Source organism: Plecotus auritus, assembly GCF_963455305.1.
Source record: "Plecotus auritus genome assembly, chromosome: X".
In the NCBI taxonomy this organism is placed as follows: domain Eukaryota; kingdom Metazoa; phylum Chordata; class Mammalia; order Chiroptera; family Vespertilionidae; genus Plecotus; species Plecotus auritus.
The window spans coordinates 10,456,177-10,476,787 of NC_137784.1; the positions used below are offsets into that span (position 1 = coordinate 10,456,177).

A 20,611-nucleotide genomic window follows, 5' to 3' on the forward strand; every position below is an offset into this window, starting at 1 on the left:
AATGGATGGCTTCCCGCAGCAAAGCCTTTTCTCCTCCACAGAGTGAGCAAGGGGCTGGTTGCCAACAAAGGAAGAGAGGTGGGAATAAATGGTTTCACTTGGTGAAATTCCCTCCCTAGTTCCCTAACAAATCTGAGAACTCATACAGCAGCAACAGAGACCCTAAGTAGATTTTCATTTTGCTTACCAAGCTGATAACTTCTGAGGATTATCTTATGCATAACAGGGATCCAGGGAACAAACTTGTGACATATCTGTAACACTGACTATTTCAGATGCTCATTAATATGTTAATGTGCTAACACACTCCCTGCTGCATTCTGTCACAGAGCATCAGAGTGGATGGTTTGTGGAGAAGTGTGTTCCTGGCAAGAGAGCTGTGTGATGGGGGGTGGGTGTCATAGGTTGAAGGGCAAGAAGGTTAGCAAGGTGTATGTGGGTATTTAATTCTATAAAAACTCCAAGAACATTCTAAAATATCTCTTCCCTCCTGCCCTGGCAGGTGTGACTCAGTTGGTTGGAGTGTCATCCTGTACACCAAAGGGTGGTGGGTTCTATCTTGGTCAGGCTCATGGGCTGTATAAGGCCACATACCCAGGTTGCAGGTTTGATTCCTGGTTGGAGTGCATGCAGGAGGCAGCCGAACATCTTTCTCACATCAGTGTTTCTCTCTCTCCCTTCCTCTCTCTAAAAATCAATAAAAAATAAAAATAAAAATATCTTCCCTTTCTTGAAGGGGTAGAAATTCCATTTCTGAGTAACTTTGTGCCTTTTTTCTGAAATTTTCACCATAGGTATCATTCAAACTTTGATTTCAGCTGTCAACTTCCCCCTTTTAAAGTCCTGAGAGGCTGGGAGAAGGAAGACAATGTAGCATGGGTAGAGAGCCAGTGGCAGGGGTGGAGACTTGAGGTAGAGAAGCTTTCTAGAAAGAGAGGCCAACAATAAACTATTTTGTACTTCTCCCAGGGCTAATAAAGGTTTAAGGTCGTGAGAGGCTCATGAAGCCAGGAAAGGCAGTGTTAAACAAGTACCAAACCTAGCAGGGCAGGGAGAGACTGGGGTCTTGAGAGGCTTGGGGTAAGATTATATCTGCCCCTGAATTTTACCCCTTCCTGACAGTTCCTAAACTCAAGTCTCCTCCTGCCCTTAAAAAAGGGCCTGGCCTTTCTAAGAGAGTGGCAGCCATTTGTTTTCCTCAACTTCCACGTCAGCTCATTTCAGATGAACCCAGTGACCCATGCTTTCAATACATCACTGTGAATCAAGGTCTAGACAATTCCATTATCCCCAGAGCTCGACAGGGGAAATGAATTAAGGCCAGTCTATAAAGACTTCACTGCTCTGTAGACATTTCCTACAACGTCATTTTCTTCTAGCAGTTTGGTGTTTGTGGTGCTGTTTGAGTTTCTATGATATGACAAGTCTGCTGGGCACTTTTTGAAAGATTCACTGAGTTCTTGGTTACACCTAATATTATGGGTGACACAAAAAGTACCAGTTCTGAATCTTTTATTTTGATTTTGAGAAGCACTAAATACTTTTATGTGGCAGACATCCCACTCCACCCCACTCCCCAATCAGCCTTATCTTAGGCAAACTTATTTCAATACTAGAGGCCCAATGCACAAAATTCATGCATGGGGGCGGGGGTGGGTGTTCCTCAGCCTGACCAGCGCCCTCTCACAATCTGGGACCCATCTCTCCTAACCACCTGCCTGCTTGCTCTTTACCGCCTGCTTGTTCACTCCTAACCACTCGCCTGCTCGCTCTTTACTGCTTGGCTGGCAGCTCCTTAGCACTGCCACAGAGGCTGGAGAGGCTCCCGCCACTGATGCTGCGCTCACCAGCTGTGAGCCTGGCTTCTGGCTGAGAGGTGCTCCCCCTGTGGGAGTGCACTGACCATCAGGGGGCAGCTCCTGCCTTGAGCGTCTGCCCCCTGGTGGTCACTGTGCATCATAGCGACCGGTCATTCTGGTTGTCCTGCCATAACAGTTGCTGGGCTTTTATATATATAGATTGGTTTTAGAAAGCTACTTGCTTGGAAGCCAGAGATGGTTTTTAATCCCAGATCTTCCACTTACCAGGTGTGTGACTTTGGAAATTTACTTACTTTTTCTGAGTTTCTGTTTCCTTATTTGTAAAATGGGAGCAATATTTTAATCCTTGTATTATTTGACAATGTCATGAATATAATGGACTTGGCTTAGAGCTTAGCATATGGCTGGAGCTCTTTGCAAGAGCCTTTAGTCTTGGATAAGAGAAATGATACTTACACATAAACTTTTTTCCTGCTATAGGAGATAAAAGACACATAGCCCTATTTCATATTGTAACCCATACCATTATCTGTCCTTTTCTTGGAGAGCAGTAACGAAGGGAGGACAGAAGGACAACTAGGTAAGGCAAGTGACTGGCTATGGGAAAATAGATAAAATAGTGGGAAGGTGTATTAGTTTTCTATTGTCACATAACAAATTGCCACATATTTGGCAGCTTAAAACAATACCCATTTATGATCTCGCAATTTCCGTGGGTCTTCTGCTCTGGGTCCCACTGATCTGCAATCAAGGTTTTGGCTTGGGCTGATTTCTCATCTGAGGCCTGGAGGTCTCTTCCAAGTTCATTGGTTGTTGCCAGAATTCAATTCATTGAGGTTATAGGACTGAGACTCTTAGCTCTCAGAGGTCACCGACCATTACTTGCCAGGTGGCCTTGTATACATTGTGGCAGTTTGTTCTTCAAGGACAGCAGGAGAGTGTCTCTTCTGCTTGTTGTCTCTTTTTAAGGCATGGGCAGGAAACGTCAGGCTCATGGGCTGTATAAGGCCACAAAATCATTTGGTCTGGTCCTGCCAAGGCAACTGCAAATGGGACTCGAAATTCAATAAATCTAAAAGCTTTTTTCATGGCAACATAAATTTATATTCAGTGAATTATATTAAGGGAATGGTGTTATAAATGTCCAAATGGTCCTAGGCAGAAAAAAATGTTTCCCACCCCTATTTTAAGGGCTCAACTGATTAGGCCAGATACATTCAGGATACTTATATCCCTTTTGATTAATTGGAAGTAAACTGAGTAGGGATCTTTAAATCCCTTTTGCCAGGTAATGCAACATAATTCACTGGTTCTACCTAAACTCAAGAGGAGGGGACTATACAGTATATGTAAATGAGAGGAAAGGAATCTTGGTGGCTATCCTAGGATTCTGCCTACCACAGAGGGATCCTTGGATGTATCCAAATAAGCAGAGGAGAAATCTTCTTGGTTCTCTTTGTATCATATTTATGAGAACAAACATTACTGGTAATACTAAGCCAGCTATATTGCATGGCTTAGCCGTGGTGAAATTGTTAAACAGGGAGAAAAGGGGACAGGGTGAACCTGAAGATATGGGACAGGCTTGCAATGGCAGTGGTACAGTGAGTTTATGAAAGATTGGATTCAACTTTCGCTGGACTGTTGCTTAGGAAAAGGAATAGATATTTTAAAGAAGGAAAATGAGATAGTTTTCCCTGGAAGAGCTCTATTATTAGTGTCTGTCTGTCTGCCTCTGGTGGACACATAATACTTGTTAATGCTCTATAGCCAAAGGACAAAACGGAAAGCAAAGCGATTACAGAGTTTTCCTTCCCTTCCCGAAGAGATAAACATTATTGTAGCCACTGATGAGTGAAATGTTCACCCGTTAATGCATGGCAGAAATCCGTTATTGCTTCTCAGCAGATAAAGAAAAATACCAGGAAAGAGGTGAGGATTCCTAGCCCTGAAGGCTGTATTGTGAGAGTTGGTTCTTCCCAGGAACTATGACTTGGCTGACCACTCTGGAACTCACATATTAGTCTTTGCATCTGCAAATCCACAGTCCTGAGCAGCAGGCAGTTTAGCAGCCCAGAAACTCAGAGCTGGCCTGCCCAGTAGGCACAGTAAGAATGTGTTTAGGGCATCAGTAAAGCAGGGTCACAAAAAACTGCTTTTTTCAAATAACCTGATATTTAATAAGAAAAGAGAATTTTGCTGAACTTCATTACATTTATTTTATAGTATGCTAATTTATCCTTTAATTTGACATTCCCTACTACAAAAAGGTGGAGATGGAGGAGTGGAGACTATAATCCTTTTGGTGTTTATGGCCTTTAGAATCTAGTGGGCTTAAGCAATCCCCAGGGAATTGTATAATACTGAAACAGGAGGAATCTACCAGAGGTGACATCTTCCAGCCTGTTGCTTCCAGGTAGAATCATACCTAAACCATTTTCACACAGAACCAGAGAATGTGCACTCCATGTTTTGTTCTGTGCTATATCCCAGCACCTAGTACTGTGCCTGGGATATAATAGCTATTTAGAAGACATTCCATGAATGGATGGATGTTTCCATTTTCAGCAGTTTCTTTCTTTCCCCCATGTGGCCCATCTCACTTCACTCCCAAAAGATTCCAAGGAATCATCAGATAACATTTTGTGTTTCTCAAACTGCCTGTTGATAAAAAATAATCCAAGGGCACTTTTCAAATATACAGATTACTAGGCCTCTCTGTTGGAAACTGGTTTAGGAAGTCTAGGCTGGAGCCCAGGAATCTGTGTTTTTGACAATTACTTCTGATGAGTCTTCTCTTTAAATCAATATTGAGATAAATAGCAGGAGCTCAGCTCTTACCGCACAAAGATTGAGGAGCCACAGCCACTTGACCCAGTTCTGAGAGAATGAGGGGCTGTAAGAGTTTTCTGGTCTACTCCCAAGTCACATGGGCCCAGCTCCAAATCCTGATTCCTCCTTTCCTAAAGGAATGGATCTGGGAGAGGAAGTACTTGGAAAACCCTCTATTTTTGGGACTGCCCACTGAACTTCTTGCCTCGTCTTTCCCCCAGGCAAGCTTTCTGTTCTGTCCCTTCTCCCAGCTGCAACTAACACATTAATTCACAGCCACCTCTGTTGGGTGGGAGTTGACCTCTGCATCCAGAGAGAAACTGACTTTTTAGTCAATCCTGGTCACTGAATCTGAGTGTCCCTCTGATGATGGCTAAATAAAGCCTCTGTTTTTAGAACTCCCCTTTACTTTACACTTGAGAAAAGGGAAGATCTGATCCACATATGGCCCACTCTTTCTATCCCAAGGCCTCCCATACCTCATCTGAGGCCTGAAGAGGCTAACTTCTCCCTCAGCAATTCCTCCTAGGTTTTCTTATCCCCAGGACCTAGTGACTCCTGACTGGTTCCCCAAACACTTATAGTTTCCAAGGAAAAGATTGGAGTTTTAGAGTAGCTCAAGGAAAAAAAGTTGCTGCTTTTATTCTTGGCTCCATAAAACGTTTTCCTAAAATACTATCTCCTACCCAGGAAGATAATCCTGGGATCTCTAACCCTTGGGCTTGAATTCTTGGAGATTAAACACAAAGAAAAGATAAATCTAAGTCAAAGGGAGTAATCTGTTCTGTAGCTGAAGGTGAGAGAATATAACAGACTATTTATTATTATGGTTGGCTAATACAATAGCCACCTATGGCTATTTAAATTAATTTAATTTTTTTAAATTAAAAATTTAAAAGTACTTAGTAGCCAATGTACCACAATGAATGGCACAGTTATAGAGAGCATTTCCTCAGCACTGTTTCAGGGGCATGGCATTGCCCTTTGAACCTGTCAATGTGGTGTTTCTTTAGCATCTTTGGAAATAGGTCTTTGTTTCTATTGGTACTCTTTGTGGGTATGATGCATTATTCTAGAAAAACACACTACCGATGACTGCATTAGAACACAAAAGCAAAACCAAAAATAACTGCCATAAATACAGTAGTTGGAGGGAGATACATTATCAAAAGGCTGCATTTTCCCCAGTTTTCAAATTTTTCCTATTCCCCTTCTGCAAAAGTGTTCTTCCTTCTTTTTCATTTGCCTTTCTGTTCTATCTGTAGAGTATCTTGTTCTAGGTATGGCTTCTCAGACAAAGTGAAATGGTAGACTTGACCTCAATAAGAAAAGGATCAGAGAAAAACCAAAAATCCATTTGGGGCACAGGAATATGCATTTGGGCAGAATGCCCCCAAATCACATACCAGGAAAAAATGGAAAAGAAGCAGAAAGACCCAATGAAACTGGGAGGAGCTGATGAGCCCAGGACAGGGGTCTAGTCTGGAAAGCAGGTCTGGAGGGTAAGGCATACTGGGCCAGTGCTCACCATTCCTGAGACTGGCAGGCTGCCCAGGTGCTCAGGAGTTCCTTTGTGCAAGAATTTCCTCTTCAGAATCCTCCCTCTTAGGAGCAACTTCTTCCATAAGAATTTGCCTTCAACTCATGTGTGATTGCCATCCTAGACTCAGTGTGTACATGAAGAAGATGTAATGGGTTAATTGCTGTGCTCTGGGGAAGGAGGCCTCCATCCCTGATCTCTTAGATGAGTTGCAAGGACTGTGCTCCTCTCCTTACCAGCACTGCCTGTGGTTTCCCTCTCTTAACACCATACCCATGTAATGGGATCTTTAATGCTTGTGCTCTCCCCTGGGCGAAACTAGGGAGACTGAGTAATGCTTTGAAACATGGCAGGCAATGAGGTTGGCAGGTCGAAGGCAGGATAAGGTTAAATAGTGAGGGTCGGGGGCCATGTATCACAGGAGACAGAAAGCAGGGCAAGCAAGGGGCAAATTCAGGTGGACATCAGGCGCAGGTGTGTAGAACTATATATAGTTCTGCAGCCCCTGCAGACAGAGGACTGGAGATGAGGCAACCTTTTGGACTCATCCCTGAGGCTTTTCTCTGCTTTCTTGGAAGGCAGGACCCCCCACCCCCACACCTAAGCATGGTTGGCCAGGGGCTTGTCCAGGTTGATCACAGTACAAAGTAAACGTGTGGATAGAAAGTTAGCTGGTTGGTGTTCAGGGGTTTCCCATCCCTTGGATGGGGGCAAAGGTTGTTCCTCTCTGTATTGTAAACTTCAAACCTTTCTTCAGTCTTGAGTGAGTTCCCAATGTGAATGTAGCAATCGGGACTTCCACTCTACCTGGACTCCGCCCCTGCCCCCTCCTCACCCCAGTGTCTGCCAAATGCACAGTTTAAAGCTACTGACATATAATGCTTCATTTCCCTTTTTGTCTCGCAGCCGTCTCCAACCTGGACATCGAGAGTAAGCTGAGCGTGTACTATCGTGCACCGTGGCACCAGCAGAGAAACATCTTCCTCCCGGCCACGAGGCCACCCTGCGTGGAGGAACTGCACCGCCATGCCCGGCAGAGCCTGCAAGCCCTGCGCAGAGGTGATTAATCCCAGGCTTGGAGGGCTTTTCAAGGAGAGAACTCAGAGAATGTCCCATTCAGTTGTTCTCTCTCCCATTACTCGCAACACTTCCTTTTGTTATATCAAGTACTTTGAAACACTCCCTTTTTTAACCTGAAATGAAGTCATACATAATATAAACTACCTATACACATAATTAAAAGTAGCATTATGTTCTAAATATGATAATAAACAGAATTTAAAAGGAAAAATATTTATTGTGATAATAATACTTGCAATATGCAAATGCCTGGGCATGACTACACTAGAACACATAATGAAGCAGTGTTTGCACCTATCAAAGTAGCTTTGAATTAAGTAAAAACAATAACAAGTCATTCTGAAATAAAAAAATATCGGGAAATGAAGGGGTTGAGGGGTAAGAGGACCATAAAAACTGGTGCATTCAGAGTACATGAAACATGAGCCAAAAATCACCCTTGGATTATAACTAAAAGGGATTTAGGTTTGATTCAGAAATAGGATATAGACTTTACCTTTACAAGAAGTTCTGGTGGGATATTTGTGACTTGGGGCACTGTTTCATTGTTTGGGACTGTCCTGTACATTGTAGGATGGCTGTCATCCTTGGCTCCTGTCCAGTCATCAAACAACCAGACCTCTCCCATAGAGCTCTTCTGTTCCTGTTGAGAACCAGTGATCTGGTCCATTCTACAGTGGAGCACGTGGAGGCCTAGAGATGTCAGGAAACTTGCTCAGGGTCACATATAGCAGATTAGGTATAGCGCCGGGACCAGACCTGGGCCTCCAGACCTCCAACCAGAGTTCTTTCCGTCTTAACTATATACCATGTTCTAGGGAAATAACTAAATATTTCTATTTTGGTTTCTCTCACAGTTCTGAGAAAGCTGGAGTTAGGCACATAGCAGTCAAGGTAGAAGATACAGCCCTTTCTTACACTGGTTATTTTCAGTGTCTTAAAACAATTCTAATTAGGACAAGGAGATTACAAACTGGCATCATTCTCTTAGAGTCCCCTAACTTGGGTATCAGGAGTTGGCATGTCAGGTTTTTTGGCCTTTAGATTTTTGCTATGGAGAAGATAGTGCCTGTACATTCAATGTCTTTGTTCCAAATACTTAATGCTTCTTTAAGAAACTGTATCTTGCAAAAGTATTAGTATTCAATTAAAATATTTTAAAGTCACTATCAAGATGGGGAAATAAATTAACAAATGTTGGTTTCAGCTTATTTTTTTCCACATATGTATGACTTCTCCCTTTTATCCAATTCCTAGTCATTTCCCCCTTTAATAAAAGAGCTAACCTACTGATATCCCTAACACAATTGTTTCTCAAAATTCCCCTTGGTTATTAGTAGTGGACACTATGATGCTTACAATGAAGAATGATGATCAGTATCCTCTAGTCTAGAAAGAAGTATCTCTGGCATTTTTATTATTCCTTTGATATTATATATGGCTTAAAAGTCATTCTTTACCAAATTTTTAGTGCAAGCTACCTTCTGGAAATCTTCCCTAACACTCTTGCCATTCCTTTGCAACTTGGATTAGAAACCCTTCCCATAATATCCTGTGCATCTTCCCATCATGTCACGTATAAGCCTATAACTAAAAACCTATAGGCCTATCTTCCACCATTAATCCATGAGCAACTCAAGGGCAAGGATATCTTATTAAATTTTTTTATTCCAAGCATTTAGCATGAATGTGACATATAATAGGTCCTCAAATGAATGTTTGTGCAACTGAATGAAATTCTGCAGAAAACTGGTTGAGCATTGAGGGCACAGAATGATGACAGGGAAATGTGATCATTCTCACTAAATACTTTCTTTGATTCCATCGTTAGAGAGCTTGAGTAACGTTAGCCCTTTAGCCATAATTATTTTTATCCTTTTATTATTATTATTCATAAGTCATTTTTTATTCAAATTTTCCAGATTCAACCAGATAACTTTAAGCTGTTCACAGCTATCACATTTCACTGTGTTGTCAGGTTTGGGCTTAATGGCATAACTGAGAAACAGCAAGTGCCAATATCAGTTTTCTGTGAGCTTCCTCCTAGGGGCTGAGAGAGGGATGTGGGGACTCGTGGGGTTTGGAAGGAAGACCCTGGAGCTGCATCTTGCCTCCACAGACTGGCTGGCTTTGTGGTTGTCTCGATAGCAAATCTTGGGTGTGGTGGTTTTAATAGCACTGCAGAGAGCCATAAACAGGAATTATAGGCATCATAGAATTAAAAACATGCAGTGTAGAATTAAAATTAGAAAGTGACTTTTTTTTTAACCTTGTCCAAGAAACACAGCGGCTTAGTAGTGCGATCAACAGAATAGTACTTCTGCCATCTGGTGGCCATGACTAATTCTGACCTATCAGACAATGGCCTTGCTCAGCAAATGCTGCAGTGAGTTTTCCTGTAGGTTATCTATTTGGACAGCTGAAATATCCTGGCTTTCACCAGCGGGGAGAGGATACTGAAGCTACAAGGAGGGAGCTGGGGTATTGAGATCAGAACCTATAAATTGGCTGCATTCAAGATCTGTTCAATAGTAAACCTTTCAACAATATCTATTGATGGTCCCACATTGTGATAAACCTGGGATTCAGCCTGCAATAATGTTATCGTCCCTGCCCACAAGGAATTCCTGATCTAGTGCAGAAGATAAGTAACCAGGTAATTTCAACATTGTGATATGAGGCTCAGAGAAAAGGCAATAATTATGCCATGGAGCTTCAGGGAAGGCTCCCCGGAAGAAGTAGCACCTTAATGGATTTCAAATTATTTAGAATCTGATTCCTCTTTTTCCTCCATTTCTTAGCAATTCTTTATACTCAGAGACAATAATGGCTTTAAGTGATGCCATTGTTTATGTTTGTAAGATAGGGAGAGATTACTAGATGGCTAAACAGAGATATTTATATTTTATACTTCCTTTCTTTTCAAGTTGCAGGGCTAAGGTCTAAGTTCCATTTACCTACGGTAATAAGAACCAAGAGTTGACTGTAGTGTCAGGCTCTAGTAGACAAATGTTCTCCCCACCCCACCACCAGAGAAGAGCATTATCAGGGAGCAATTAATCTAGCCTGCTTATTCCCTGCCTAGGGTAAATGAAAGAGATCTATTTAAGAAAGTGTGGGAGGGAAGCAATTGAATGGGAAATTGAGTTGATGTCTCACTCCGGACTCCTCCCTTCCTTCCACCTTTTCCTAACCATTGACACCTGTATTCTATTCTTCGTTATGAATTTAAGACTGCCAAAGCTTTTCCTTGCGCTGCTTATTTAGTAAAAAGCCCACTATTTGCTTGTAGAGAAAAATGAGGGTGGTATTGGAGGTAGGCACTTTAACAAGAAGGCATTTATTTAAAAAATGTAGTTAGTTCTGTTTCCTGATAAACACTGGCTGTGAAGGCAGTTTAGCAAAGACTACCTACATGGTGATGAATACTTTTTCTGTTTGCTAACTGGAGTCAACATTTGACTAAAGAATCCCAAGAAAAGGAAGATGAGGAATACTACCATGTTTTCCTGCCACAAACAAAGTCAGTAGTTTAGGCAGAGAAACCCACAGATAGCCGAATCAGACATGGAAAGAAATCTGAAAGCTTGAGAGTGCACGGGTACATTTAGTGTATCACACTGACTACAGCAAATAGGAAATGGGGCTGCCATTAACGAAGCCGGTGGAAAAAGGCAACAGGACTTAGAGAAGGTCCTACCAATTGGTGAAAAAGATAGGGGTATGGAATACACTCTAATACTAAAAAACTAGACTTTGACCAAAGCATTAATTCATTCTTCCTTTCAGTCATTCAACAAACATTTATTTAGACCACACTACATCTCAACCTAAATAAAATGTAGTCTCTGCTTTCCCCCTAGTGATAGAGGCAGGCATGTAATGATATCTTGATTTCTATTAATACAGTGATAGAGATGAAATGGGCACTGGGCATTATCAGGCCTTTGGAGAAAGGGCTTACTTCTGATGTCACCTGAGAGGATCAGTGTAGTTAGTTCTGTTTCCTAACATGGGTAAAAAAATGAGTAGTGTCTTATGAGCTGTCAAATATTCTATATTATCAATATTCAAAGAATTAGAATGTGATAAAATATAACTATAATCCAATACTATCAAACCTAAGCAGTCTTGCTCTGAAGAGTGAGAAAGCATGTTAGGGCCTTACGGTGCCTATAGGTCAAATAGTGGCAAAGAGCAGGGTCCTTGGGCCAAGTGTGTACCACTGTTGCTCAGCAGTGACTTAGCCTCCCTGAGCCTGTTTAGGCATCTGCAGAAGAGGAGTGTGTCAGTACCTACTGTTGAGATGCATATAAGAGCTTTAGCAAAGTGTCTTTGGCATAGGGCAATTGCTCAGTAAATATTGGGCATCATAGTTATAATTATTGATGTGCTGAGAATGGTGATTTTAAATAATAGAAGGGATGATTAAGAAATATGCTGTACCAATTTGTGTCTTCATCATGATGTTGTCATGAGATTTCAGGTCCTGGGCATGAGTATAATAGGCTAGTTTTTGGCAGGTGGAATGGCATTTGGTGTGGCCAGTGTGTTAGGCTGGGCATGCTTTGGGGCTTTTTTAAACACCCAGAAAGCTAATTGGTTCTCTTAGTGTCTCAATGATTCTTGCTATGAAGTCAGCACCACTTCATCCCACGTAGGGAAATTTCTTGGCTTTTCCCAGTGGTAGTTTTATTCCGAAATCAGACAACTGTTGTCATTGAGAGTTCTTTACTTTCCCTAGGAGCCCAGGGTTTCAAAGCCCTCTGAGTGTTATGGGTGACAGGGCTCAGATGACTGAAATTGTGTGCTGGTCACAGGCTCTCTAAACAAACAAACAAAAGTAATAAAGTAAATAACAACAACAACAGAAGCCCTGATACATAGTTCTCACCAATGTCTGTGATGTAAATTCTCACACTGTGGTCTATTTCAAGCTACCAACAGTTTAAAAACTAGCTTGTAAAATTCCTGAACATACAGCACTCAGCACCCCTGAGCCTACATGAACTGGTGCAGCACCTTTGGGATGGCTATGAGCATTTATCCCTGCACTCCCTGGGTGGCTCTGGCATGTCTGTGCCACCACATCTTCCACCATTGTTCTGGGTATTTTTTACTCATGTTGTTTTGAAATGAGGCACATTTAGAAATATGCTGCTTTTTCCAAACTCAAGATTGAGCCATATTGTATGAAGATGATTAGATGGATCCATTGAAATGTAAGTTTATAACTTCATATTAATATGAAGTGAAAATTTAGTTCGGAACCATTCTGAAAATCGTATTTGGTATACAAATGAGCTAACTTAGCAACTCACCTTTCTCCAGCCCTTTGCTCAACCTCCCATCAAGACAAGAGACATTGAAAATGCCAAGTATGTTTATGCATTACTGCTTTTTCTGCCCCTAGAACATCGGAGCCGGAATGATCGCCGGGAGCAGAGAGCTGCTGTGCCCCTTTCTGTAGCTGCTCCTCCACTGCCAGCCTACCCTCCAGCTCACAGCCAGAGGAGGCGCGAAGTTAAGGAACGTCACTTCTTAACGGTGAGCTTTGTGGCCAGCTGGCAGTCCTGTCTTTGCTCATCAGGAAGCAGGAGTAGGTTTTAGGAATTAGTTTTCCTCCTAGCGAAGGAGACTGGGCTGCCTGAGAAAGTGAATCATGTGCATTTGAAAACAACTTAATTTTCCCCCTTTCATTCCTGAAAATAATGCCTCTTTTTTTTTTTTTTTTTTTTTTTTTTTGCATAGAGTGGGGATACAGATATAATTTTTTCAGTTACCTGGTTATATAATGCAGTAAAGCAGTAACAGTTAAGGAATCTAAAAATCAGAGGGAAATTTTACTTCAAATCCTTCTTCTACACACAAACTGAAAGATTTAGGGCAGGTTACTTACCTTCATTGCCTTCAGTTCCCTTGTCTGTAACATGAGGATATTAAATATACCTAGATTATAGTGTTTGAGGGTTAAATGAGACAAGGCATGAAAATAACTTAGCACAGTGCCTGGCACAGAGTAAGACCTCAATAAACGTTAACTACTACAACCACCACTATTATTCCTAGTCAAGTGAGAGTTTGGCTGACTCAATGGGATGAGCTGGGAGAGAACTTAAATGCTGTGTTAACTTCCCATTTGTGCACAGTTCATTTCATCATTTCATGATTCCCCATTCTATAAAGGAGGCTAGTTCTTCAGAGTAGCCAGTTACCAGAGTGATGTCATCACCAATGGTGATTTCAGCCTTGCCTCGGTGGCTGTGGCTATAACTTAGCCCAACCTCCAAGTATAGATCACAGATGAAGCTGAGCACAGCTCAGAACATCTGCATTCTCCTGCAGACTATCAGCACCACTGCACAAACCATCGGCCCAGATGTGCCTTCTGGGGCCTCAGTGGGGACAACTTTGTGCCTCTGAGTAGGGCATCATTGCCATGAGGGGTTATGGTTTCTGTGACCAAATCAGCCCATTCTGCCTGCCCAAATGGCTGGACCCCTGCTCTCTTGTCATTTTAGTTTGAGGCTCAAAGTCTAAAGAAGTTACAAGAGTGTGGTTACACAGTGAGATTTTTATTTGAATTAAATTTATGTGTATGACTATAAACCCTGCACCCTTATGGCTTTTACAATATGCAAAATAGATGCAAATTATTTGGGTCAGATGATGCCAAACATCCAGAAAAACAGACTTCATCTGAATGAGTCTGCATGATATGACATATCCAGATAAAACAGAGTGATATTGGACAATACAAAGACATATTACCTACTTGTGGCTGGACAGTAAGCTTCATGTCCTTCAGATTCATTGAATGTCTACTGAGTGTCATGTCACCCTCACTACATTGCTTCAATGCAGCCCAGGAGTAAGAAAAGAAAGTAAGAGCCTCTTAGACTTCTCTAGGTCTTTTTATAGAGCAGTTACACATGCTAGTGATTTGTCATAAAAGCCCCTACTCAACAAAAGCTCATATTAAGCTCAGCTCTGCTTGCTGAAGTATTTGCTTTTAATGAGGCATTTTCTGCATAAAATGCTAAAAATATTTTCCCCATTCATTATATATGTTTTGTGGCTCATTAAGTTGGTTTTCTGGGGGGAGGGGAGAGAGGGATGTTGAGCATTTATAGAAATGACCTAAAAATATTACCCTTAGTCATATTCTGCATAATTTTTAATAATGTCTAAATACCAAAGTAAGACTACAGGAAAAGGCTTAAAATAATGAATAACAATGAGGGTAACCCAACAAACATCAATAAGCCTGCAGATCATACTTATGTAAACTCCAGAAAATTTACCCATCTCTAATTATAATACTTAGTATTTAAGTAAGTTGGGGAAATTTAAAGAGTTTCATTTGTTCAATTGAGTTTGGGTTACCAGGATCATTGGAAGATTTTCCATTCATGTTATATCCCTCATACTTGGAGCTGACTCAGAATAGAACATGGTTCTATGCAATTGGCTTACAGGACTATATATTACTGTAATAAAAAAAGCTGCAGGTATAAGGACAAGAAATTTGCAGCCAAGTTGCTAGATATACATTTTCTTAGATAACAAATTGCTTGATAGACCTTTTCTTAGACAGCAACTCTCCTTTCAACTATAAGACTTTAGGTTAGCCATTTTCCTCCTTTAAAAAAAGCATTCATAATGAGATTATGATACACAATATCCCACATCTCTGCCCTTGACTTGAATGCCAGCTCTACCATTTACTAGCTATATGACCCTGGACAAGTGAATCATTTCAGTGTCTCAGAGATAATGTAAATAATACCACATAAGTTTGGAACAAGAATGTGTTTATACATGTCAACAGTACCTGATACATAATAAGCACTCAATATGTAGTAGACATCATCATTGTTATTATTATTAGCCAATCAAGTCTCTGACGTATCACTGATCCTATCTAATAAAATAGTAATATGCAAATTAACCACCACTCCGCTATACCCACAAGCCACACCCACAAGCCATGCCCACCAGCCAATCAGGAGCAAATATGCAAATAAACCCAACCAAGATGGCTACGGCCACAGAGAGCAGGAGGGAGGCTTGGGTTTCCCTGGCAATGGAGGAAGCCAAGCTTTCCGCCTGCCCTTGCCGGCCTAGGCCTCCACTCAAGGCTACAAAGTTTCAATGATAGAAGATACATAAACCCAAACAGAAATGGTGGCAGCCACGGAGCTGGAAAGAGCAGGAGGCTAGGGTTGCCCCTGGCAATGGAGGAAGCCAAGCTTTCCACACACCCTCGCTGGCCCAGGCCTCGCTTAAGGCTATGAAGTTTCAATTATAGAAGATACATAAATCCCAATAGAAATGGCTGCCTCCACGGAGCAAGCAGAAGGCTTGGCTCCGATCTAGGCTACAAAGTTTCAAATGTAGAAGATAAATAAACCCTAGATACCAGGGCCTCCACTTGGGTCGCCAGGGGCCGTGGCCAGCCTGCAAACCATCACAGGCCCCTCACCCAGGCCGCCCCACGCCCCAAGGGAACCCCCACCCTGATCTGGGACACCCTTCAGGGTAAACCAGCTGGCCCCCACCTGTGCACCAGGCCTCTATCCTATCTAATAAAAGAGTAATATGCAAACTGACCATTACTCCAACACACAAGGTGGCTGCCCCAATGTGGTCAAAGATCCTGTTCCCATGTGGACACAAAATGGCCACCACAAGATGGCCAGCAGAGGAGGGCAGTTGGGAGGGACCAGGCCTGCAAGGGAGGGCAGTTGTGGGCGATCCAGCCTGCAGGGGAGGGCAGTTAGGGGTGACCTGGCTGGCAGAGGAGGGAAGTTGGGGTGACTGGGTCTGCAGGGAAGGGCAGTTGGGGGGGACTCAGGCCTGCAGGGGAGGGCAGTTAGGGGTGACCAGGCCTGCAGGGGAGGGCAGTTAGGGGAGACCAATCCTGCAGGGGAGGGCAGTTGGGGGTGACCAGGCCTGCAGGGGGAGGCAGTTAGGGGCAAACAGGCTGGCAGGGGAGCAGTTAGGCATCAATCAGGCTGGCAGGGGAGTGGTTAGGGGGTGATCAGGCTGGCAGGCAGAAGCAGTTAGGGGCAATCAGGAAGGCAGGCAGGCGAGCAGTTGGGAGCCAGCAGTCCTGGATTGTCAGAGGGATGTCCGACTGCCCTCGAGGGGTCCCAGATTGGAGAGGGTGCAGGCTGGGCTGAGGGACACACACCCCCGTGCACGAATTTTGTGCACGGGGCCTCTAGTATAGTGATAATATTATAGGTCTAACTAGGTTTAAATCCTAGCTCTACAACTTTTTGATTATGTGATTTGGAAGATTTTATTATATCTTTCTGAGTCCCGGTTTCTTTATCTGCAAAATGGGGATAATAACTTCAATTTTACAAGGTTGTTAAGAAGGCTTAATACAATGTTATGTAAGTATGTTTAAATTGTGTGTGTGGGTGTGAAAGTATCAGCACAGTGCCTAAAATACATGAATATCTGAATCTATATTCATAATCACAATAAAACTCTTACCAAAAAATGAAAAGCCTATAATGTATACTCATATATAAGACTGGAGGAAGTAAAAGTTGTCTCATCTTTTCTACAGGGCAATTTCCTAATACTTATCAACTCTATTATAGATTTATATCTTTTGATCCAGCAATTCTATGTCTAGGAATTTATCCCAAGGCAATAACAAGAGTGATGCAAACATTTAATCACTAGGGTGTTCATGAAAATACTGTCTACAATAAGGAAAATAATTACAAATATCCTAAAAGTTCACCAGTAGAGACTTGCTTTAATAAATTCTGATATATGCATAGGTAAATATACAATATAAAAATGTATTATAGAAGAATATAATGACATAAAATATGTTTTATCATCAGAGATTTTTAAACAGTATATAGTATGAACTCAAAAATATCTATGAGTATATATGTGAGTATGTATACACACATGCAGAGGAAAAAGGTTGAAAGGCTATACACCATATACCATGGTTCCCTAACTGTATGATGAGGTATTCCAGGGCACTATAGTAAAATCATAAGGGTGCCTTGGGTTATTTAAATTTTTCAAGGGACACAGTGTCATTTGTCTAGTGACATTTGGTGATGGCTCTAAAGTAGCCTCATAGCTCCTATAAGTGGAAAGAGGGGAAACTTAGTTTCTTGACATTTGATTTCTATCAAAAGTTCTCCAAGAGGAATTCACAGGAAACTGACCATCCAGTTTAGCTTAAAACCCTCTGTCAGTTGAAAATTCAAGGCGTGTCTTCTAATTAAAGCCCATCTTGTAGTCCTCCCTCATCAAGAATGGCAAAGGAGGTGATTTCAGGCTCAGATGGATTCCCAGAGGAATTGTACTAAGCCTTCAAAGTCCAGATAATCCCAATGCTATATAAATTATTTCAGAGCATTAAAAAAGCGTGGTACATTTATACCATGGAATACTATGCAGCAATAAAAAGAAGGATATCTTGCCCTTTGAGACAGCATGGAGAGACCTGGAGAGTATTATGCTAAAGCGAAATAAGCCAGTAAGAGAAAGACAAGTGTCACATGATCTCATTCATAGGTGGAATCTAATGTACAAAATAGATCCAGAGACATAGAAGCACAGAACAGACTGTGGAATCTCAGAGTGAGGGTGGGTGGATGGATGGGAAGAGATCAACCAAAAAACTTGTATGCATAATGCATAAACCGTGGCAGACAATAGGGTGGTGAAGGCCTGAGGTGAGGGGTGGGGGCAGGCCAGAAGAGGTCCATGGGGGTAAAAAGGGGACATACAGTATGTAATGCTTTCAACAATAAAGATTTAATCTAAAAAAGAAAATGAAGTAGAACGTTCCCATTTCTTATTTAATGGGGAAACAGACATTTTCACTAAAATCTGGAACAAGGCAAGGATGCTCACTATCTCTCCTACTAATTAGCATTGTGTTAATCAATGCAACTAGACAAAATAAATCAATTACATAAGAATTGGTAAAGAAGAAGTAAACCTATATCTAGTTGCAGATGATATGATACTATATCAGAAAAATCCTAGAGAATCAATGATAAAGCTGACTCAAACAAAATAATTCAGCAAGTTAGTAGGCTATAAACACACAAAAAGCAATACCCTTCATTTACACAAATGATAGACAATTAGAAGACCTAGTGGTAGGGAAAACTCCATTTACAGCAATAACAAAGAAGATTAAATACTTAGGAATTAATTTACCAGAAATGTACAAAACCTATCTGAAAAAAAACTTTAAAGCATTCTTAAAAGACACAAAATTATATTTTCTCAAATGGGAGGATGTCCTCTGTTCTTGGATAGAATGATTCAGCATTATAAGCAAGTCAGTTCTCTCTAAGTTAATTTATAAATTTAACACAATCCCCATAAATTTACCAAAAAGCTTTTTTAAAAAAATGGAGTTAGACCCACTGATACAAAAGGTTTTATGGAGAAACAAACATAAAGAATAGCCAAGAAAACACTGAAAAAATAAACCTACAAAGGGCAACTAGAACTTCAGACATTAAAATATTTTTTTAAATTTCTTTATTGATTAAGGTATCACATATTTGTCCTCATCCCCCCATTCCCATCCCAAACCCCTCCCCACGCATGCCCCCACCCCCCTGTTGTCCGTGTCCACTGGTTAGGCTTATATGCATGCATACAAGTCCTTTGGTTGATCTCTCCTCCTTACCCCCACCCTCCTCTACCTTCCCTCTGAGGTTTGACAGTCTGATCGATGCTTCCCTGTCTCCGGGTCTGTTTTTGTTCATCAGTTTATGTTGTTCATTATTTCCCCTAGATGAGTGAGATCATGTGATACTAGAAATACACTTATAAAGCTGAAAATGAGACAAGCAATAATGGTTATGCTGAGAGGCAAATGAATCAGTCTATAGTGAGTTTCTTTCTGGGCCAACAGTTCTTTTGAGTCCCAATTTCAATGTCAGACAGTTCCTTATGTGTACATGTCAGCAAAAATATTTCAGTTCTGGATGGTGGACAAATGGTGGTAATGCAGGTCCGACCCTCTCTGGTTTGGTCCTGGGCAACCTGCAGTGACGCACAGCTGCTGACTGCTAGTATGGCAAGGTGTCGTCAGCGTCTTCCATCTCTGGACTGTTTCTCTTCTGTCTTCATGGCTGGAGCAGTCCTGTCAATTCCTCTCTGTTGCAGGAATCCACATGGTCTTGGAGTTGTTTTCTGAAAATATACAAACATATTCTCGACCAAAAGTTAATAAAGGAATCTTTTCTATAAATTTGACTTGGGATACTTTTTCATTTTTTGCCCTAATGATTTTCCTTTGGCTTGTTTTGACACCATGTGTGTTTTTCGTGGGTGTCTTGCTGTTAGCATTACAAATGAAAGTTAATTTTCTAAAGTAAAAATTTTCTAGATGTAATTTACTTACAGGATATTTTTCCTTACATGATATTCTTCTACTATCCCCCCTTTTTGATTTAAATAGTAGGAGGCTTTTGGAAATTTTATAATATTGTCTTGATAGCTTTTAAATTTTAATTTTTTGCACTAAAATATGACTGCTTTAGGTTCATTACATGTTATGCAATTTTACCATGAGATGAACTACCAATAAAAATTTTAGTTAACACTTTAGGAACAGCTTTTTGTCCAGTACCATTAATTTTTCTAGAATATTCACTTATTTCAATTAGCCAATTTAAATTAGTCTGAGAACTTGACTACTATTTTACTGTCAAATTTAATACTCTTAACAACAATCTTATTTTACCCTGTAAATATTAGTGGAAAGGATTATTTGCCTTCTTGAGTAGGCCCTGAGCATTCCTGGTGCTAGGCTGGATTTAGATATCAAAAACCCACTTCCCCACACCATGGGTACAAGACAACTCAAACAAGTGTTGTTGCAGTGAGAGGGCAGCTGCTGTCGGCCAAGTCTCTATCTATTACCTAGGTCCCAATTTGAGCTGGGCATGGGAAGCGAAGCAGCCATGGGGGCAGGAGACCTCCCTCAGAAGGGGTGAGGGTTCAGAACCCTGCAAAGTTGGGGGGGGTGAGGGTCTGTGCCCCACCTCTGTTGACTCCCAAATTCTCTCCTGATGGCCCCTCTGTGACTGTGCCTGTCTTAGGTTGTTCCTTCCCTGAGGAATCTTACCCATCTCTGGCTAACCAGCCATCCTCCGGGGCCAAGCAGGATGATGTGAGGTTCAGTTCTGTCTCCTTGGTAGCCTATGCCCCCGTGGCCTCCACGCCCAGCACCTGCCTTGGGATCCTCTCGCCTGCTGGCGGGGCCCCAGCACTAATCACATATCTTGGGGAACCCAGGTTTCTTCTCCATGGAGGGCCCAGCTCA

At 41.7% G+C, this 20,611-nt stretch overlaps 1 protein-coding gene across 1 annotated transcript in view; it reads left to right on the forward strand.

Moving 5' to 3' along the window:
- NHS (NHS actin remodeling regulator) overlaps positions 1-20,611 on the forward strand; it is a 360,638-nt gene that overhangs the window by 294,855 nt on the left and 45,172 nt on the right. The window contains exons 2-3 of the mRNA XM_080653713.1: positions 7,099-7,251; positions 12,686-12,819. Of these exons, the coding sequence (XP_080509839.1) occupies positions 7,099-7,251; positions 12,686-12,819 (287 nt within the window). The remainder of the gene's footprint in view (positions 1-7,098; positions 7,252-12,685; positions 12,820-20,611) is intronic.